This window comes from Phacochoerus africanus, chromosome 8 (genome assembly GCF_016906955.1).
Source record: "Phacochoerus africanus isolate WHEZ1 chromosome 8, ROS_Pafr_v1, whole genome shotgun sequence".
NCBI classification, from domain to species: domain Eukaryota; kingdom Metazoa; phylum Chordata; class Mammalia; order Artiodactyla; family Suidae; genus Phacochoerus; species Phacochoerus africanus.
The window spans coordinates 137,464,036-137,483,556 of record NC_062551.1 but is presented as its reverse complement, the minus strand read 5'-3'; the positions used below and the strand labels follow the sequence as shown (position 1 = coordinate 137,483,556).

The following is a 19,521-nucleotide window of genomic DNA, read 5'->3' as shown; positions in this document are numbered from 1 at the left end:
CCATAGGTGCAGCCCTAAAAAGACAAAAAGAAGAAAAAAAAAGACATATCTCCAGAAACTTATATTTATGAAACAAAGAGAAATAATTTACCCAATATATAATTCAAAATAATAATTATAAGAATGCTAACTGTGGTCATGGGGAGACTTACAAAATTAAGAAATGAAAGAGGAGACATTACAACTGATACTACACAAATACAAATGATTATGAGAGACTACAATGAACAATTATACACCAACAAACTGAACAACCTAGAAGAAATGGATAAATTTCTAGAACCATACAATCTATCAAACTGAATCATGAAGAAATAGAAAATCTGAACAGATAGATTACTAGGAAGGATTTTTAATCAGTAACCAAAAAGTTCCCAACAACAACAAAAAAGTCCAGGATCAAATGGCTTCACTGGTGAATTTGGCCTAACATTTAAAAAATTAATACCAATCCTTTTTAAACTCTTTTTAAACAATAGAAGTGGAAAGAACATTTCCAAACTCATTTTTTGAGGCCTCCATTAGTCTGATGCCAAAGCCAGAAAAGAATAGTGCAAGAAAAGAAAGTTATAGGCCAATATCCCTAATGAACATAAATGCAAAAATCCTCAACAAAATATTAGCAAATTGAATTCAATAGTATATTAAAAGAAAAAAAATGGTAAATTAATAGAATCATGTACCAAGATCAAATAAGATTTATTCCAGAGATGCAAGGGTGGTTTAACATATGCAAATTAATAAATTTGATGCTCCACATTAACAAAAATGAAGGATGAAAATCACATGGTCATCTTAGTAGATGCAGAAAAATTACCTGACAAAGTCTAAACCTCCTTTAATAATTAAATCTCTCATTAGATTGGTTATAGAAGGCCTCAGCATAATAAAGGCCATATTTGACAAGCCCACAGCTAACATCTTACTCAATGGTGAAAAGCTGAAAGCTTTTCCTCTGAGATTAGGAAAAAGACAAGGATGTCCACTCTTGCCATTTTTTTAAATCTAGTGCTAGAAATCATAGCCATGGCAATTAGACAAATAAAACAAATAAAAGGTATTTGAATCAGAAAGAGAGAAGTAAAATTGTCTCTGTTTGCAGAGCAAATGATATTATATATAGAAAACCCTACAGCATCCACCAAAACACTATTAGAGCTAATACATGAAATCAGTAAAGTTGCAGGAAATAAAGTAAATATACAAAAACCACTGGCCTTTCTATACACCAACAACTAACTATTGGAAAGAAATTAAGAGAAAACTTTCATTTACAATTGCATTAAAAAAATACCTAGGAATAAATTTAAATGAGGAGGAGAAATACTTGTGCACTGAAAACTATTGATAAAAGAAGTTGAAAAAACAAATAAGTGGAAAACATTCCAAGTTCACTAATTGGAAGAATTAATATTGTTAAAACATTCATAGTACCCAAAGTGATCTACATATCTCATGAAATCCCTATAAAATTTCAATGTCTTTTCAAAGAAATAGAAAAAATAGTCCTAAAATTTGTATGAAATTACAAAAGGTCCAAATAACCAAAGCAATGAACAAAGAAGAACAAAGCTAAAGGCATTTACACGTCCTGATTTCAAACTTTATTACAAAGCTATAGTCATCAAAACAGTATGTTTTTGGCATAAAAATAAACACACAGATGAATGTAACAGAATAGAGAACCCAGAGATAACCTATGCATTTATGATAAATTAATTTTTGGCCAGGGAGTCAAGAATATACAATGGGGAAAGGACATGCTCTTTAATAAGCAGTGCTGGGAAAACAAATATCCACATGCAAAAGCATGAAATTGGACCCTTACCTTACACCATACACAATAATCAACTCAAAATGTATTAAAGACTTGAACATGAAACCTGAAACCATAAATCCTAGAAAAAAACATAGTGGTAAGCACCTTGACATTGGTCTTGGCAATGATTTTTTCGTATTTCACACCAAAAGCAAAGGCAATAAAAGCAAAAATAAATGAGTAGGACATCAAACTAAAAAGCTCCTGCACAACACAGTAAACCATTAGCAAAATGAAAAGGAAACCTACTGAATGGGATAAAAGTATTTGCAAACTACATATGATGAGGTGTTAAAAATATACAAGGAATTTATAGAACTCAGTAGCAAAAAACCACAAACAACTCAATAAAAATGGGCAAAGAACCTGAATAGACAATTTTTCAAAGAAGACATACGTGAAATAGGTGCATGAAAAGGTACTCAACATTATTTATTATTGGAGATAGACAAATCAAAACCTAAATGAGATATTACCTCACCTGTGAGGATGTCAGTTATCAAAAAATAAGAGATAACAAATATTGGTAAGAATGTAGAGAAAAGGGAACCCTTGTACAATGTTGGTAGGAATGTAAATTGATGCATCCATGATGGAAAATGGTATGGAAGTTCCCTGAGAAATTAAAAATAGAACTATTATGTGACCCAGCAACTTTACTTCTGTATTTATAATTGAGGGAAATAAAATTACTATCTTAAAGAGATATTTATACTGTAATGTTCATTTCAGCATTATTTGCAGTATCCAATTTATGGAAACAACCTAAGAGTCATTAGATGGATCAAAGGATAAAGAACATAAGGTATGTATACATAGTAGAATATTATTCAGCCTTAAAAAATGAAATCCTGTTTTTGCAATAATATGGATGAACTTGAAGGGAATTATGCTAAGTTAAATAAGCCCCCTTCCCCCCAAGAAAACCCAAATATACATGGTATTTTTTATATATGGGGAGAAAAGTTGAATGCATTTAAACAGAGAAGAATGGTGGTTGCCTCATGTTGGGATGCAAGAAATAGAGACTGGTAAAAGGGTACAAACTTTCAGTTACATGATGAGCAAGGAATTAGGATGTAATGTATAACATGGTGAGTATTGTTGATAACACTGTATTGTATAATTGAAATTTGCTGAGAGTAGAGCTTAAGTATTCTTACCAAAAAAGAAAAAAGGAAAAACAATAGGTAAATATGTGAGTTGAACAGATGTCTCACTTAAATGTGAGAATCTTTTCACAATGTATATGTGTATCAAATCATGTTGTACACTTTTAAAATATTACAAATTTACTTGTCAATTATACCTCAATAAAGCTGAAAAAATTTACTTAATTTAAAGAAATCCTTTGCCCCTGTTGAATCGGGTTGTTTATTGTTGAGTTATAGGAGTTAGTTATATTTTCTAAATATTGGTTGTTTATCTGGTATATGACTCGCCAATATTTTCTCCTATTCTGTGGGTTGTCTTTTTACTCTCTGTAGTGTCATTTGATGCACAGGCATTTTTTTTTTTGGTCTTTTTTTTTTGCCATTTCTTGGGCCACTCCTGTGGCATATGGAGGTTCCCAGGCTAGGGGTTTAATCAGAGCTGTAGCTGCCAGCCTACGCCAGAGCCACAGCAATGCAAGATGTGAGCCGTGTCTGCGACCTACACCACAACGCACGGCAGTGCTGGATTGTTAACCCACTGAGCAAGGGCAGGGATCGAACCCGCAACCTCATGGTTCCTAGTCGGATTTGTTAACCACTGCGCCATGACGGGAACTCCAACAGGCATTTTTTAAAAATTTTTTGATGAAGTCTAATTTATCTGGGTTTTTTTTTGTTACCTGTATTTTTTATCTTATCTAAGAAATCATCATTAAATCCAATTGTCAAGATTTCTTTGCTTTCTTCTAAGACTTTTATAGTTTTAGCTTTTATGTCTAAGTCTTTGATCCCTTTTGAATTAATTTATGTATGTGGAATAAGGTAAGGGTCCAACTTCATTCATTTGCATGTAGCTATCCTGTTTTCCTAGTAACATTAGTTGAAAAAACTGTCCTTCCCCCAGTTGAATAGTTTTATATGTGAAGGTTTGTTTTGGGGCTCTCTATTCTATTCCAGGTCTATATGTCTGTCCTTGTACCAGTGCCACACTGTTTTTATTACTATAGCTCTGTATTAGTTTTGAAATCAGGAAATGATGTGAGTGTTCCTACCTGGTTATTTTGTTTCAAGATGATTTTGGCAATTAATATTTTTTTTTTCTTTTTGGCCACACCTGCAGCATGTGGAAGGTCCTGGGCCAGAGATTGAATCTGTATCACAGCAGCAACCTAAGCCACTGCAGTGACAATGCCAGATCCTTAACCTGCTGTGCCACAAGAGAACTCCAATACAATTTTCTAAAGTACATTCTAAGCAGAGTTTATCTGTTTGTAAACTGTACATGTCATGTATGAAGATTTATGCCAATGACATCCACGTTTATATATTAAACCTGACCTGTCGTGAGCTCTAGACTTAAAACTACCTGACATCTCCACCATACTTCTCAGGTCAAAAGCACAATTTTAAATCTCTTCTTTGAAATTTGCTCCTCCTGGTTTCCACATCTTAGTAGATAGCATCATAAACTTTTTTCTCTCTTTTCTTTACCAATGCTTCTCTCCCCACCCCTCAACCATATTCAATCCCTCAATAAGTTCTGTAGGCTTTTCCTTCCAAACATCTCTCTAGCCTGACCACATCCATCCTTATTACCATGTCCATGTTACAGTCATTATGTTCTCCCCAACCCCCTGACCCAAACTATTCTCTTTATAGAAGTCAGGAAGTCTGAAACAAGATGAATTCCAGAATCTTTACCTTTGAGACGTTTGTCCAAGTATTCTAAGATTAATCTAAACATTTGAATTCCTGCAAGAATTAAAGATCCAAATGCTAGGGATCCTGTGTGATATCTGGACAAAGAGAAAATGAAAATAAAGGTTAAAATATATATACTATTAAATAAAAGATGTTAATTTTTATTGGTAAAAGTATCTACAGAAGGATTGATAGGAAGGAGCTTCTTACACTCTCATTCAGATTGATAAAGTCTTCACATAGGATTTTATTTTTTAAATTTATTTTTAATGATTATTTTTTTCCATTATAGTTGATTTATAGAGTGTTCTGTCAATTTTCTACTATACAATAAAGTGACCCACTCACACAAATATATACATTCTTTTTCTCACATTATCCTCCATCATGCTCCATCACAAATTACTCTAGTTCCCAGTGCTATACAGCAGGATCTCATTGCTTATCCATTCCAAATGCAATAGTTTGCATCTATTAACCCCAGACTCCCAGTAGTCCATCCCACTCCCTCCTCCTCCCACTTGGCAACCACAAATCTATTCTCCAAGTCCATGAGTTTCTTTTCCATAGAGGATTTTAAACCATGTACATCCATCTTGCACTTTATTTATAAAAATGAAACGATACTAATAGCCTGTCATCTTATGATGATTTTATAAGAGGACGTTTGAGCTCATCAATGAAGAAACAGACAAATTAGTCCTAATCTTTAATTTAGTGCCTTCCTCTTAGGTCTTTTCACCAGTAACCTTTCAGAAGAATATTAGCCAAGGTAGGGATTATAAAACTGTGGCCATAAAACCAGACAGAGCCAACAGACATCCATGAATCCTGAATTATAGCTTTGACCTCAAGTCCCTTGCCACATGAATTATAAGCACAAGATTGAATGAGAAGCACACTAAACATAACTGGGAAGATAGGTGTAGGGTTCACTGTGAAACTTACCTTATGGCTCGTCCAAATGCAGTAAAAAGTGGATATGGAGGGATGTCGTCAGGTTTTTTCAAGGCCCAATAATAAGAAGCAAAGGCACCAGCAAGGGCACACTGACCCAGTGCAATGACAAAGTTTATAAGCCAGAGAAAGACAAATAGATTGAATATCTGGAAGGTAGTGATGTATTGATGGTACAGGCTCTTTCCACCATAAAAAGCAAAGTTACACTGGGCCCCAGGGCAAGCTTTGGCAATTTCAGTTGTATTAAAAGTCTGTATTCAGAAAAAAGTAACACAAATAACATTAAGTGCCATTCCAGGATAACACCTTCCTTGCCTTCTCTTGTAGCCCCCTAATTTCATGTTCTGCTTTTTTTCCTATTAGCTTCTGTTCTTATTTATATTTTCTATACCACACTTTATATAATTTTCTTTCTTTCTTTTTTTCTCTTTTTTTTCTTTTTAGGGCCACACCGTGGCATATGGAGGTTCCCAGGCTAGGGGTTGAATCGGAGGTGTAGCCGCCAACTTATGCCACAGCCACAATTGTCAGATCCGAGCCGCATCTGTGACCTACACCACAGCTCATGGCAATGCCAGATCCTTAACCCACAGAGCTAGGTCAGGGATTGAACCCACAACCTCATGGTTACTAGTCAAATTCGTTTCCACTGAGCCACGATGGGAATTCTATATATAATTCTTTAGTGAACTCTGGAAAGTATCTCATTTTTTCATCACTCTGCATCCACTGTAATTTCATATTTATTATTGTTGGTTTTGACCATACCTGCTTCTTAGGTATGTGACAAGACAAACGCACTTAGGAAGTAACAGTGGTCTCTCTACAATATGCCCACAACCCTCCCCTTCTCTACAATGATCCCCATGAAATGCCCAGAGTCTCTATTTCAGGGTGATTCCCACAACAACGGCTAGACAAAATGTAACAGAGTTCTGTATTGAAGTCAATAAAGGGGTTTACTTACCTGTGGGTCACAGGTTTTATTTTCATGTATACACTGCCCCTTTGGGGTTATGACTTTGTATACAGGTGCCCCCGATGTAGCCAAGTAACTGAGTGAATCCTATTAAGGATAAATTATTTGCTGGTAGATTGAAAGTAAATGGTCAAGAAAATAATGCAAACAACCAAAGCCCACTGAGAAACTTATTTCAAAGACTTCTAATCTTTTAATAATTCGTTTATTTTCAGACCCAGAGTAATATACCATGGGTCAGCTGCACCTAGTGGCCGCTTGTAAACAGTGAAATATAGGAGTTCCCATTGTGGCTCAGTGGAAACGAATCTGACTAGCATCCATGAGGGCACAAGTTCAATCCCTAGCTTCGCCTAGTGGGTTAAGTATCCAGTGTTGCCATGAGCTGTGGTGTACGTCTCAGACATGGCTAGGATTTGGCATTGCTGTGGCTCTGGTATAGGCCAGCAGATAATTCGACCCCTAGCCTGGGAACCTCCAAATGCCATGGGTGCAGCCCTAAAAAAACAAACAAACAAACAAAAAAACCAGTGAAATATAAAGAAGATTTTTTTTTTTTTTAGGTTTTGCCAAGGAGAAGTATCATATGTGAGACAAAATGAAACCAAATCTACCATATAACCTGACAAAATGAAACTACATCTACCATATAACCTATTTGAGGGGAAATTCAATTGGTACTCTGAAACTTTTTTAGAGCTTAACAATCATATCATTGTTATCATCATCATGAATTCAATCATATCTTTAGGATGTTCCTGATCTTCCCAGGATATGTGGATCTGAGGTTTAAAGAGGTCAATTACAGAAGGATACACTGCTATCACAGCCCAATAGGAAATGCAGATTGAGAGGAAAATGAAAGTTAAAACTGGATAAATTAATGTAGTAGGGATATATCCAATGGCTCTGAAATAAAACAAATAGTTGAAATTCAGAATGATCCAGAATTATAATTTCTCCATCAAATTGTTATTGGTTAGAGGTAGAAATAAGCCTTAGACTGAGTTCATTCTAAGAAAAGTGATAATAATCACCAACTGCTTTTTTTTTTTTTTTTTGCTGATGTATTCTTAGTTGGTTTTAAGTATTTATTTATTTATTTATTTTTAGTAAGGTAGAGGCATTCTTTGAATGCTAATGTTTGATTCCTAGCAAAAGTTCCCCAAAACCTTCTCCTCTTTGGTTATTTATGTCTGACTCATAAAAATTTGATGCATTATAATCATAGTATTTCTCCCTTTTGTTTAGACTTTTAAAATTGGAGAGAACCTTGAAGATCATCTGATCAAGTGTGAGAATCCATCTGTAATTCAATAATCCTTTCTGAACTATCTATCTTCAAAATATGTTCATTAGTCTCTGGGGACCTCGCTGAGTAAAAGGAACTTATTTTTTTCTTTTTTTTTTTTTTGTCTTTTTGCCATTTCTTGGGCCGCTCCTGTGGCATATGGGAGGTTCCCAGGCTAGGGGTCTAATCGGAGCTGTAGCTGCCAGCCTACGCCAGAGCCACAGCAACATGGGATCTGAGCCGTGTCTGCGACCTACACCACAGCTCCTACACCACAGCTCATGGCAACGCTGGATCGTTAACCCACTGAGCAAGGGCAGGAATAGAACCCGCAACCTCGTGGTTCCTAGTCGGATTCGTTAACCACTGCGCCACGATGAGAACTCCGAAAGGAACTTGCTTTTATATGACACAGATTATTCTATTTTCTTAGCAACTAAAGCATTAGAAAGTTCTTCCTCATCTGCCTGTCTGTAACGTACATCTACTACCTTCAGAAGAAATGACCACTTTTTCCTTATAGCAACCCTTAAAGAAATTCCTTATTCTTTTGTTCACCAGGATGATCATTCTTTTGATATTTAAGATGTGATTTCTAAAATATTCACCATCCTAGTTTCTCTATTACTAACTGCTTTTGAATAATCTTTTCAGCATATGACACTGAATTAACCTTATGCTGTTTGATTCCAGCCACTGAGAACTACAGTAGAACTATTTCTACTCCTATTGCACTGATACATTTTAAATTTGGTTTTGTATTCATTACCTTCTCTACCTTACTATCTGGGCTGTTCTCTCTTTTCTCCAGATATTGCTCTTGAGTGAATTATTGGGCATCCCCATGTTTACCGTGTATTTTCATGCCCATTTATTCTAGATGTTATTTTCCCTTAGAAAAATTATTAACCTATCACAGTAATAGGTTTATTAACATTTAGAGACATACAAACACACGCACATTTAGACATAGCAGTAGGATAAGTTACAGTGAATTACGCAATATTATATTATTTAAGAAACAAACCCAGGAAGTCAGTAGTTTTCAGTGGCTAATGATAGGGCTTTGGTTATTATGAGAAGGAGAGAGTTTAATTTAACAAACTGCTTGTTAACTATTTCAAACACTGGCTTTAGGTGGCACTATTATTATTATTATTATTATTATTATTATATATGATGATTTTGTTAAAATAATCCTTAAAGACTATTTTAAATAATTTGGTCTCAGTCATTAACAACTTAGTTTCCATAATTCTAAATAGAGAACATGATCTGTTGGCTTTACAGCAATACTTTCCTTGTTTTTTTCCATGCATTATTCAAAAGTTTCAAGTATTATCCTCAAGTGACCTTTTGGAATAGAAACTGTAGGTGTTATTACCTTCCAGCATGAATTTTACGTAAAGCTATGTTTATTTTGTAGCATTTGAAAATAAAAATGGCTCTGGATATAAAGTGTTCCTGAATTAAGAGCTTTAGATACAAAACATATCATCTGGTGCTACTAGGACCAATTATTGCATCTACTGGCAAATGTTACTAATACAAAAACTGGCAATAGCACATAATTGACTTTATAGAATTATGGTGATTCAAAGTTACACAAATGATCTCAACCATTAATATTAACAAATGACTCTGTATGGGAATAATACAACATATAATAAAATTAACTTTTATATAGCACTTTATCACTTACTTTCACATGTTAATCCTCCTAACATATATTTGGTGTTAAAAAAGGGCAAGTGCATAGACTAGACAGGTTTTAGCTTTATTTTACACTATGATAATTGAGGTGTGGTGATATTGAGAGACTTGTTAGCATGACGTTTTTAATACGAGGCAGAGTCTAAACTTGAACAAGTCCTCTTGAATGGAAAACAGATTTAACAAGCCTTCTTAAAGGGAAAGTAGGCTGGAACATCTACACAATAGGCAGTGACTGACATGACTGATAATATATCATGTGAGTTTCTCCATCAAGGCCTTACTTGCTCCCCTCCTTCAACAGGGCAATGGAGATGCGGATTCGGTTCCTGAGGAAGATCAGCACGAGGATGACAAACACTTCAAGGATGCAGAGTATTATCACTTTAAACAGAAAAAACAATTAGTGTGCAATACAAATCAATACAAAAAAGCAAACATCCTCTGCGAAAGTTAGGACTGAGCATCACGATTATTTCTGCCAATTCTGGCACTTCATAATTTAAGTGTGCTACCTTTCCAAAAATGTCAATTTTTAGAAATTTATATTCAAAACCTGCTAGAAATGCTAAGACATCTAGATGAAAACCTTTAGCTAGAGTTTAAACAACTCAGTTGGACAGGCTTCATTTTCTCTCTGGAAATATTTCACCATTCATAGAAATGAGAAACTAGGCTTGGATGGAAGGAAGGGCTGCTGTGGGGAGCTCTATTTTAGATGTTTTCATTTGCACTTCTTTGAGTAAGAGAATCATTACAGAAGAAAGTTTTTGAACTGCCTCCCTGCTCACAATGCCTCTTAATTAATTGATCTTACCGATGGACAGGGCAGGCTCTTGGATACATTATTAGTGTGTGACTCCATCTATCATGGCTGCTATTGATGGAATCAGGGGGTAAACCCACCCAGGTTATGTAACAAAAGTCTCAGAATTAGAATTAAGGATATCTATTTCAGGTTTGAACAAAGTTTGTAAACCTGTGGAGTTCCTGTTGTGGCCCAGCGGTGAATGAATCCAACTAGTTTCCATGAGGACATGGGTTTGATCCCTGGCCTTGCTCAGTGCATTAAGCATCTGGCATTGCGGTGAGCTGTGGTGTAGGTCACAGACGCAGCTTGGATCTCACATTGCTGTGGCTCTGGCATAGGCTGGTGGCTACAGCTCTGATTGGACCCCTAGCCTGGGAACCTCCATATGCCATGGGTGCAGCCTTAAAAAAAAGACAAAAAGACAAAAAAAAAATTAAAGTTTATAAACCTCTTGAACTAAGAGTTATACACATTTAATAAAATCCTTTATTAAATGTCTATTCATTGATTATAAAATGCATCCTGACCTCAGAGATGTTAAAAAGTGAAAAGATGGGGATCCTAAATTAAGGAAATATAGTGCTGCTAATAACAGAATCTGAAATTATAAAACAAAGTTAATGGAAAGTTAAATCCTTACCCATGAAAGAATCCATTCTATAACATTTGTGTTGGATAGTTATTCTGCTCATGCCTGCACACTTCCAGTGTTAGAGCACTCATTATTCCTTCCTATGGTTATACCACTAAGATTCAGTTGTTATATCACACATCAGTTAGTAACCCCAAGTAAAAAATCAGTTAACCCAGAGGTGTGGGAGGATCTTAGTAATGTATCATCTGCCTACTACATCTTTTAGTTAAACTATGTATTTATGTTTCTATGCACATTTGATTCTCTTAGAAGTAAATCAACTCCAAAATTGTGGAGTATAGCCATAATAAGCAAAAATTGTTATCTTCTTTTGATACACCTAAAAATACAAAATAGGTTGGAGTAATTTAATATTCTGAAATTGCATCGATAAAGAACATTGTATATTGAACTTGAACCCTTACAAAATTACATGCTTTAAATGGTTATATTAGAGAAATTTAATTGTCTTTTGAATTTATATATATTCCCCCTTTTTGTTCAAATAAAAGCAAACAATAGAAACATTTTTTTGAGGTCCTATAGGGAAAAGTTTTATAACTGTAACTTTATTAAGGAGACTGGGATAATTAATGGCAGAAATCAGAATAAAACCATCTTCTAATCCAATCCAAGATTCATAAGAATTATAATTTTTGCATGTATAACTCTGCTTATTTTCAGTGTTTCTTTCTGTCAATGAGTAATTTGACATGTATGTCCTTGTCTCTGGCGCCTAGGATTTTTTCAAACACAGAGCAAGTAATAAATTAATGTCTGATAAATGGCTTATGAAAGCTAACACTCATTTGGGGGAAGATAAGAATTGCTAGACTTGAAAATAAAAGCAAGCTCTGTATTTTCCTCAAAGTTCCTCTCTTAACTTTTCCAATGGCAGATTCTCATCATCTCAATGACTTTTGTATTGAAGGTCCTCAAAAGACAGCAGTGGAATGACCACAGAACCTGTAATGAAGACCCATCTGAGAGTAAAACTAGAGGTTGCAATACATAATGGATGAGATTTGTCATCTTTAGGAATAATAGATAACAGTAAATGGACAGCTGAGGAGATATGGAATCTCTCAAACTTGGGAAAAGTGATGAGGATCCCCGAATGCCTAATTTTTATGGTTGAAAAGAAATGGCTATATGTGAAATTCTTCTGCAACATATTTGGAAAAATAATGTGTTATGTGAAGAGCTAGAAATGGGAACCCAAAGAGCAAGAATTCAGCATTTTGATCTAGCACTCTCCAAGGAAAAGAGAAAAACTGAAGCTGGCAGATAATGGAATTTGGTGGGGGCTTCTGTGCAGCAGAGCTAGGTCATCAATCTTGTCATGAGCCTGAAGAAAACATCTCTCAAGACTACCTAAGGGTCTCTACCAAAAACCTCTCATTGTAATCTTATGCCCCAAATGCCTTGAGCCCAGGAAAACAGTGTCCTAGGTGGGATATGTCTGCATTCTGGCCACAGAGAGAGTATCTTAATATCATAAACAAATAAAATGGTACTTTGGTGACACATTGTGAGCCTGTCCCTGAAAGCCTGATGACTTTTGGGTGAAGTGGCAAAATCAAGTTTATAAATTTGTGGGGTGGGATCCTTCTCAGAACCATGGTGCTCACCAAGCCCCCTTCTTAGGCTATCTCTGGGCTCCTTACCAGGCTTCCTCAAACATGTCTTGCCTGGCTCTCTAACTTCAAAAAGATATGAAGATGAACTTTTTTTAAGCATCAGGTATTATTGATTTTTTTAAAAAAGTTTTTATTAAAGAACATGAAGTGCAAGGAATAGTATAATGAAACTATTTTAGGAATATAAGAATAAATTCATCTCTGAAATCATCCAGCTTTTAAAATTTTGTTAATGTTATCTTTAACTCAATCATCTAAACATTTCAAGAATGTAAACTTCTTCTCAGTTACTTATTAACCAATTTTATAAGTAGTTTAAAAGTCTTGTTATGAAAAAAATTTTCTTTTTTTAAAAAAACAAGTTCGAAAGATCAAACATCTTTTTTCCTTTTAAAATATCTTTAATACCAGATTAAATGGCTATAAATTCCCATATCCAACCCATTCTAAATTGAAGGTAAATATCTTGACATCATTGTAAAACAATATTTTCTTAGATTATATAATAAATTTCTTTTTTTAATTTATTTTTTGTTGTTATTTCCCTCAACACAGTTTTTTTCCCCCACTGTACAGCATGGGAACCCAGTTACACATACATGTATACATAAATTTTTTCTCCCATCGTCATGCTGCGTTGTAAGTATCTCAGTGAGAACTATGTCTATATAATAAATTTCCCTCAATGACTTGTCCATTTACTGTCCTAATAGTACTATAGACATACATATTACAATGACATTAGTAATAAATATATTTAATAAGTTATACCAACCCAAGTTTTCCTTTAGACAAAAAGATACTTTCTTGTTATTACAATTTTAACAAAAAATTTTTAAAGTTTACTCACTAAGTATGAACCACGTTTGTCTCAGTTGAAAGTACATGCTTATGTCAGTCTGAACCCCAATGTGATATATAGTTAAGTGAGAATTTGGCTTTTCCTGCAGACTGTTGTATTCCTGGTAACAGTTCCATATTCCTTGAAAAGGAAAGAAAAGTAGACTAATATAAAATGTTAATTTCTAAAATATAAGCTATACATTTATAACATAGCTACATGAAATTGATCAGCATGGTCATTTTTACAAAGGCGAGATTCGTATTTACACATTAAATATTTTATGTGCATCTAATAGTCTAAATGTGCTATTGTATTCAATATAAATATTTTCAGTATTGTCTGGATGACTGTGGAAACATCTGGCTTTAAATGTCCTTTTGACTAGACCCAACCTTAATGTCCATTCATAGCAACTGGTTAAATAGACTATGGTCAATTTGTACAGCAGAATACTGCATTTCCACTTCAAGAAGAGGAAGTCTAGTGACAGTAAATGATCTCTAAGATGGTTTGTTAAGTGAAAAAAGCAAAGTACAAATATTATAAAAATAAGCTATAACTATATAAGAACAACAACACGTTTTTTTTCTTATATGTACATAAAGCATCTCTGGAAGAATACACAGAAATACAACATTTTTTGCTTCCAGGGAGGAAACTTGGTGACTAAGGAATACACTGAGAAGGAAAAAATTTAACTGTAAAAAAAATTTTTTTAGGGCTGCACCCGCTGCATATGGAAGTTCTCAGGCCAGGGATTGACTCTAAGCTGCAGCTGTGACCTTTGCCACACAGCTGTGGCAATGTTGGATCCTTAACCCACTGTGCCACAACAGGAATTCCCTATGTAAACGTTTTATGTTTTGACATTTTAACATATAGTCTATTTAAAAGGCAAAAGTTTTAAAAATTTAAGTTGAAAAAAGTTCTTTTAAAAATTTTTTGATGGCAAACTCATGTCTTGATGGAATTAGGTATGTAAAAACTATTCTTATCAAAGACTATGTCCAAGCAAGGCAAATGTGGACTTAACTGTATTTTCCCCAAGACTATATTTCACACTGTATATGACTTTTCAACATGGTCCAAATAAAGTGGGAATAAAAAGCAGAGTTAAGAGGTGTATTTATTTTTAAGACCAGTGGGTCTGGATTAGGTCCATTGGAAATATTCTAGCAATAATGAAGAAAATAGCTTTTAAAACCTCTAACTGTAAACTAACAGGTTTCCCCCCCACCCCGCCCCCGCCCCGGATACAAGGTAAGAGGGTGAGGCCCATGGAGAGACACAAGATTAGATTAGAAGGGACTGTTGTTTCTCAGAGAGGTAAGATAAATTCCTTTCTTTTAGGCACTGCTTTCCCTATGAATTTTTAAAAATTACCAAAAAAAAAAAAAAAATCCTCCCAAATCCAAGTAATTCCCTGGTGGCTCATTGGGTTAGGATCCGGCATTGTCACTGCTGGCTGTAAATTCAATCCCTGGCCCCAGAACTTCTGCATGCCACAGGCATGGCCAAAAAAAGAAAATAAAACAAATAAGCAAACAAAAAAACAAAAATGCTTTATGGGATACTTGATACATTAAAAATTATATTTAATGCAGATGTCAGTTTTAAAGCATATAGTAAAATAAACACATGTGAATGTATCATCTATGTTAAGATTTTATAATTTGGTATATGGAAGTTCCCAGGCTAGGGGTCAAATCAGAGCTGTAGCTGCTGGCCTACACCACAGCCACAGCAACACAGGATCTGAGCTGTGTCTTAGACCTATACCATAATTCATGGCAACACTGGATCCTTAACCCACTGAGAGAGGCCAGGGATCAAAACCACATCCTCATGGATACTAGTCAGGTTGGTAACCCACTGAGCCACAGCAGGAACTCCTTATTTTATAATCTTAATTTTGTTGTAATTACACAAAATAAAAATTTTCTTCTGATACTTATCCCACTGCCTCTCCCTGCCAAAGAACAATTATTCTGAATTTTGTGCTTATTATTCTCTTATTTTAACAGAAAGATGTGTTGAAATCTTCCTTTAAGGGATATCTATATCTCGTACAGATTTATTATTTATTTATTTATCCTTGTAGTTCTCTGAACTGTGAGGCTTTTTTAGGTGCATATCTGTTTAGAATTAACACTTCTTTTAAGTAAATTATATCATTTATATCCCTGATAATGCTTTTCATTCCAAAATCTATTTAGCCTTATATTATTATGGCTACTGCATTTTTCTCTGGTTAATGATTGCTAATATATTTTTATCCATCCCTTCACTTTCAGACTTCTAATTTCCTTATGTTTTTTGTAACCTCTGTAAATAACTCAGCTCCAACTTGTATGTACATGTTTTTATGGGACCTGACAACCTCTGTATTCTAATTGGTGAGCTTAACAGATTTATATTTAATGTATTTCTGTATTTTCGTTTCAGCCTTCTTACTTTTTGCTCTTCCTGCTCCACTTTGTGCCTGAGCTTCTTTCATTCCAATTCTTTTCTTTTAAAAAAATGATTATTTTTGTTTCCTTATATTCTCTTTTTCCTCTCCACTGGTTTGGAGGCATCTATGACATTTCCAGAATAAGTTACCCTTGAAAATTCTCTATGTATACTTAATAACCAAGTTTAAAGTCAACATCTTTACAAGGAAATATGAGGATCTTAGACTATTCAATAAATACCACCCCTCTGATTATTCCTCTGTATTTTTACTTATGTACAGTTAGACCTCAAAACATTGGATATTATTATTTTATAGTTTGTGATGCTTTACGTACACATTTACCAACTCATTTCTTGCTCATAACTTTTTCTTGCATCTCATTCCCTGTTGTGGAATCATTTTCCTTCCTGAAGTAGGCATTCCTTTAGTATATGTCTGTTTATAAACTCTTGTTTGTACTTATTTAAAAATATCTTTATATTATTCTGATTCTTTAAACATAATTTTGCTGGGTGTACAGTGACTGCTATTTTTTTTTTTTTTTAGCTCTTTGAAGGTATTTTTCTACTTTTGCTGCTATCAAAAAGTCTGCTTCAGCCTAATTGTTCCTTTGTATGCGTTCTGTCTTTTCTCTGTGGTAGTTTAAAAAATATTTTTGTCTTCGGTGTTCTGAAGTTTCACAACAATTTCTTCCTTTTACATTATTAATTTCTTGCTCTCTAGTGCATCATTCCAAACAATGTACAAGTATGTTGTTCTTTCTCCCACTTTAAAGAATAAAAGAAATTCTACTCTTGACACTCTTCTTCCCCCAATCCATTGCCCAACTTCCTGTTTACTATTGCAATACAACTCTCCAAAATAGCCATCTACATTTTCTATCTTCAATTCCTCTCCTCCCATCCTCTTCTCAATCCACTCTAACCAGGCTTTTTTTCCTCATTATTCTACCAAAACTGCCCTCATCAGATTCCAATGCTCTTGCCACATGTCTAAATTTAAGGCCCGTTCTCATCTTTCTTGATATATCAGCTCCATTTTCCATGGTTTATCACCCCCTCCTTTTTTCACTTGGCTTCTATAACATTGCCTGCTTTTAGTTTTCAAAAAACTTGTTTCTCCTCAGTTGTCTCTGCTGGTTCTTTATCTTTTCTCTGACCTCTTAATGTTGGAGGACCTCTGAACTCCATCTTTGGTCCACATCTCTATTTATATTTATTTTCTTGTTGGTATCAGCTAGTCTCATGGCTCTAGTGTTCCTGACTCCTAAATAAACTATTTTAGGCTAACTATCTAACTCCAGATTGTATATTCATCTGCCTACTTGACTTTAATGCCTAATAAACATCTCAAACTCAACAAGTTCAAAATTAACCTTCTACTCAATCTCCTTTCTAAACCAAGCTTGCTCCTCTCAAAACTTCTCCATCTCAGTTGACATCAACTCTTTCATCCAGTTGCTTAGATTAAAGCAAGTCATTCTCACCTCCTCACTCTCTCTCATGAGCTACATTTAACCCATCAGGAAATTCAGCTGGTTCTACATTTAAAAACTATATGTGGGAGTTCCCGTTGTGGCTCAGCGGTTAACGAATCTGACTAGGAACCATGAGGTTGTGGGTTCGATTCCTGCCCTTGCTCAGTGGGTTAAGGATCTGGTGTTGCTGTGAGCTGTGGTGTGGGTCACAGACACGGCTCGGATTCCCGCGTTGCTGTGGCTCTGGCGTAGGCTGGTGGCTACAGCTCCAGTTAGACCCCTAGCCTGGGAATCTCCATATGCCGTGGGAGCAGCTCAAGAAAAGGCAAAAAGACAAGCAAACAAACAAAAAACCTATATGTGCATCTTTATTGTCACCATCACATGGTCTGAGCATCCCTCATTTGGCATATGAGTTACTGCAACGGCCTCTTCTCTGATCTCATTCCTTCTTCTCTTGCCTCAGTATAGTCTCTTCTCAACACAGAGACTAAAGCCATCATCATTTCATATCTTTTCTCTGCTCAAAACCCTGCCTTACCTCCTAATTTCACCTGAGATAAAAGGCAAGATCTCACAATAATCTGTAAGCCTCTGGCCCTCTGTAAATTCTACATACTCATCTCCTCTCAGAACTCCTATCCACAAAAGCATTCTAGCCATTTCTTCAACACACTCTTAGGACTTTGCTCTAGCTGTACTCACTGTCTGGAACTTTCCCTTTATCTCCAATGGCTAAATCCAGTGTCTCCCTCAAGTGTTTTCTCAGTTTTCTTCTTCAAAAGACTTACTCTACCTATATTGGAATTTGCACTCCTTGCCCTACCATGATACTGTTAATCCCTCTTTATACCTGTTCTATTTTCCTCTTTTCCATGTGAAGCATCACCTTCTAATACCTAATTTGCTTAGGCCATAAGTGTCAGGAGAGTAGGATATTTGTCTTTTTGTTTACTGTTCTTTCTCAAGAGCCTAAAATAGTGCCTCTGCACAGCAGCTACTCGATTGGTATGTGCTGAATGAACAAATAAAAGAATGTACAACTTGATAGGGATGTTACTTCCCTTACTCTCCTTTGTATAATTAGAGCTTTCTTTCCTATAGATTTATATCTTTAATTAGTTCTAGAAAATTCTCAGCCAATACCTTTCAAATATGCTGATACATGTTAGTTGCTTCTCAATATAATTCTCTCTCTTAACCACACAATCATATTTTGTCACATTCTGCTGTGACTCTTGTCACATTCTGCTGCATTTTGAGTAACTATTTCAGAGGTTCATCTTTCAGTTCATTAATTCTCTATTTTACCATTTAAAATTATCCACTTAATTTTTAATCTAACACTTTATTGCTTTATTGCTTTGTTTTGAAAAGTTGCATTTGGTTCATTTTCATTTATGCATGGATATTTCTGGTGATTTCTAATATTTTAATTACATCTTTAATTCTTAAACATTGTATACATGATTATTTCATGTTTTGTGTCAATCCATTTCTGAATTTCTTAGAGACTGCAATCTGATATTCATAGTTTCTTTTATTTCTTGCGAAAGACTATTTCTTTGCATGTTTGGTAATCTTTGATTACAACTCATACTTTGTTCATCTTAATCCATGGAAACCTGCTGATCTGAATTGAAAGTGCTTTCATCTAGAGAGTATTTATATTTATTTCTGTTGGCAACCAAAGGGTACTATCAAACTGGGGTAACTTTATACATTTTCCGGGATCTCAGATCTACTCCAGAAGTTTCAGGTGTGATCCTTTACTCCCCTGTTGGATCCTCTAAGTCTCCTGCCTGTAATATTGGTATGGGTGGTCCACCCATAATTTCACATGGGATTCCTGCTTGGTTCCCTGTATTTTATCTCACAGGTTTAAATTTTTTTTCCTTTGGGGGAGATTTCTTTTATTTCAAGTAGATTCATCCCAAAAAAATAAACTATATAAAACAATACATACTATTTTAAGCTACTATTTCATTGCAAAAGGACCCTTCAGATTATTTAGGTCCTTTATATTGGTGGATGTGAAAGCTT

General features: G+C 35.0%; 1 protein-coding gene across 3 annotated transcripts in view; it reads right to left on the bottom strand.

Moving 5' to 3' along the window:
• SLC44A5 (solute carrier family 44 member 5) overlaps positions 1–19,521 on the bottom strand; it is a 414,665-nt gene that overhangs the window by 19,261 nt on the left and 375,883 nt on the right. For all 3 annotated transcript variants that reach the window (XM_047788626.1, XM_047788628.1, XM_047788627.1), the window contains exons 12-17: positions 13,553–13,684; positions 9,902–10,001; positions 7,430–7,522; positions 6,602–6,689; positions 5,623–5,885; positions 4,675–4,769 (exon numbers count right to left, since the gene is read on the bottom strand). In XM_047788626.1, coding sequence (XP_047644582.1) covers positions 4,675–4,769; positions 5,623–5,885; positions 6,602–6,689; positions 7,430–7,522; positions 9,902–10,001; positions 13,553–13,684 — 771 coding nt within the window. The remainder of the gene's footprint in view (positions 1–4,674; positions 4,770–5,622; positions 5,886–6,601; positions 6,690–7,429; positions 7,523–9,901; positions 10,002–13,552; positions 13,685–19,521) is intronic.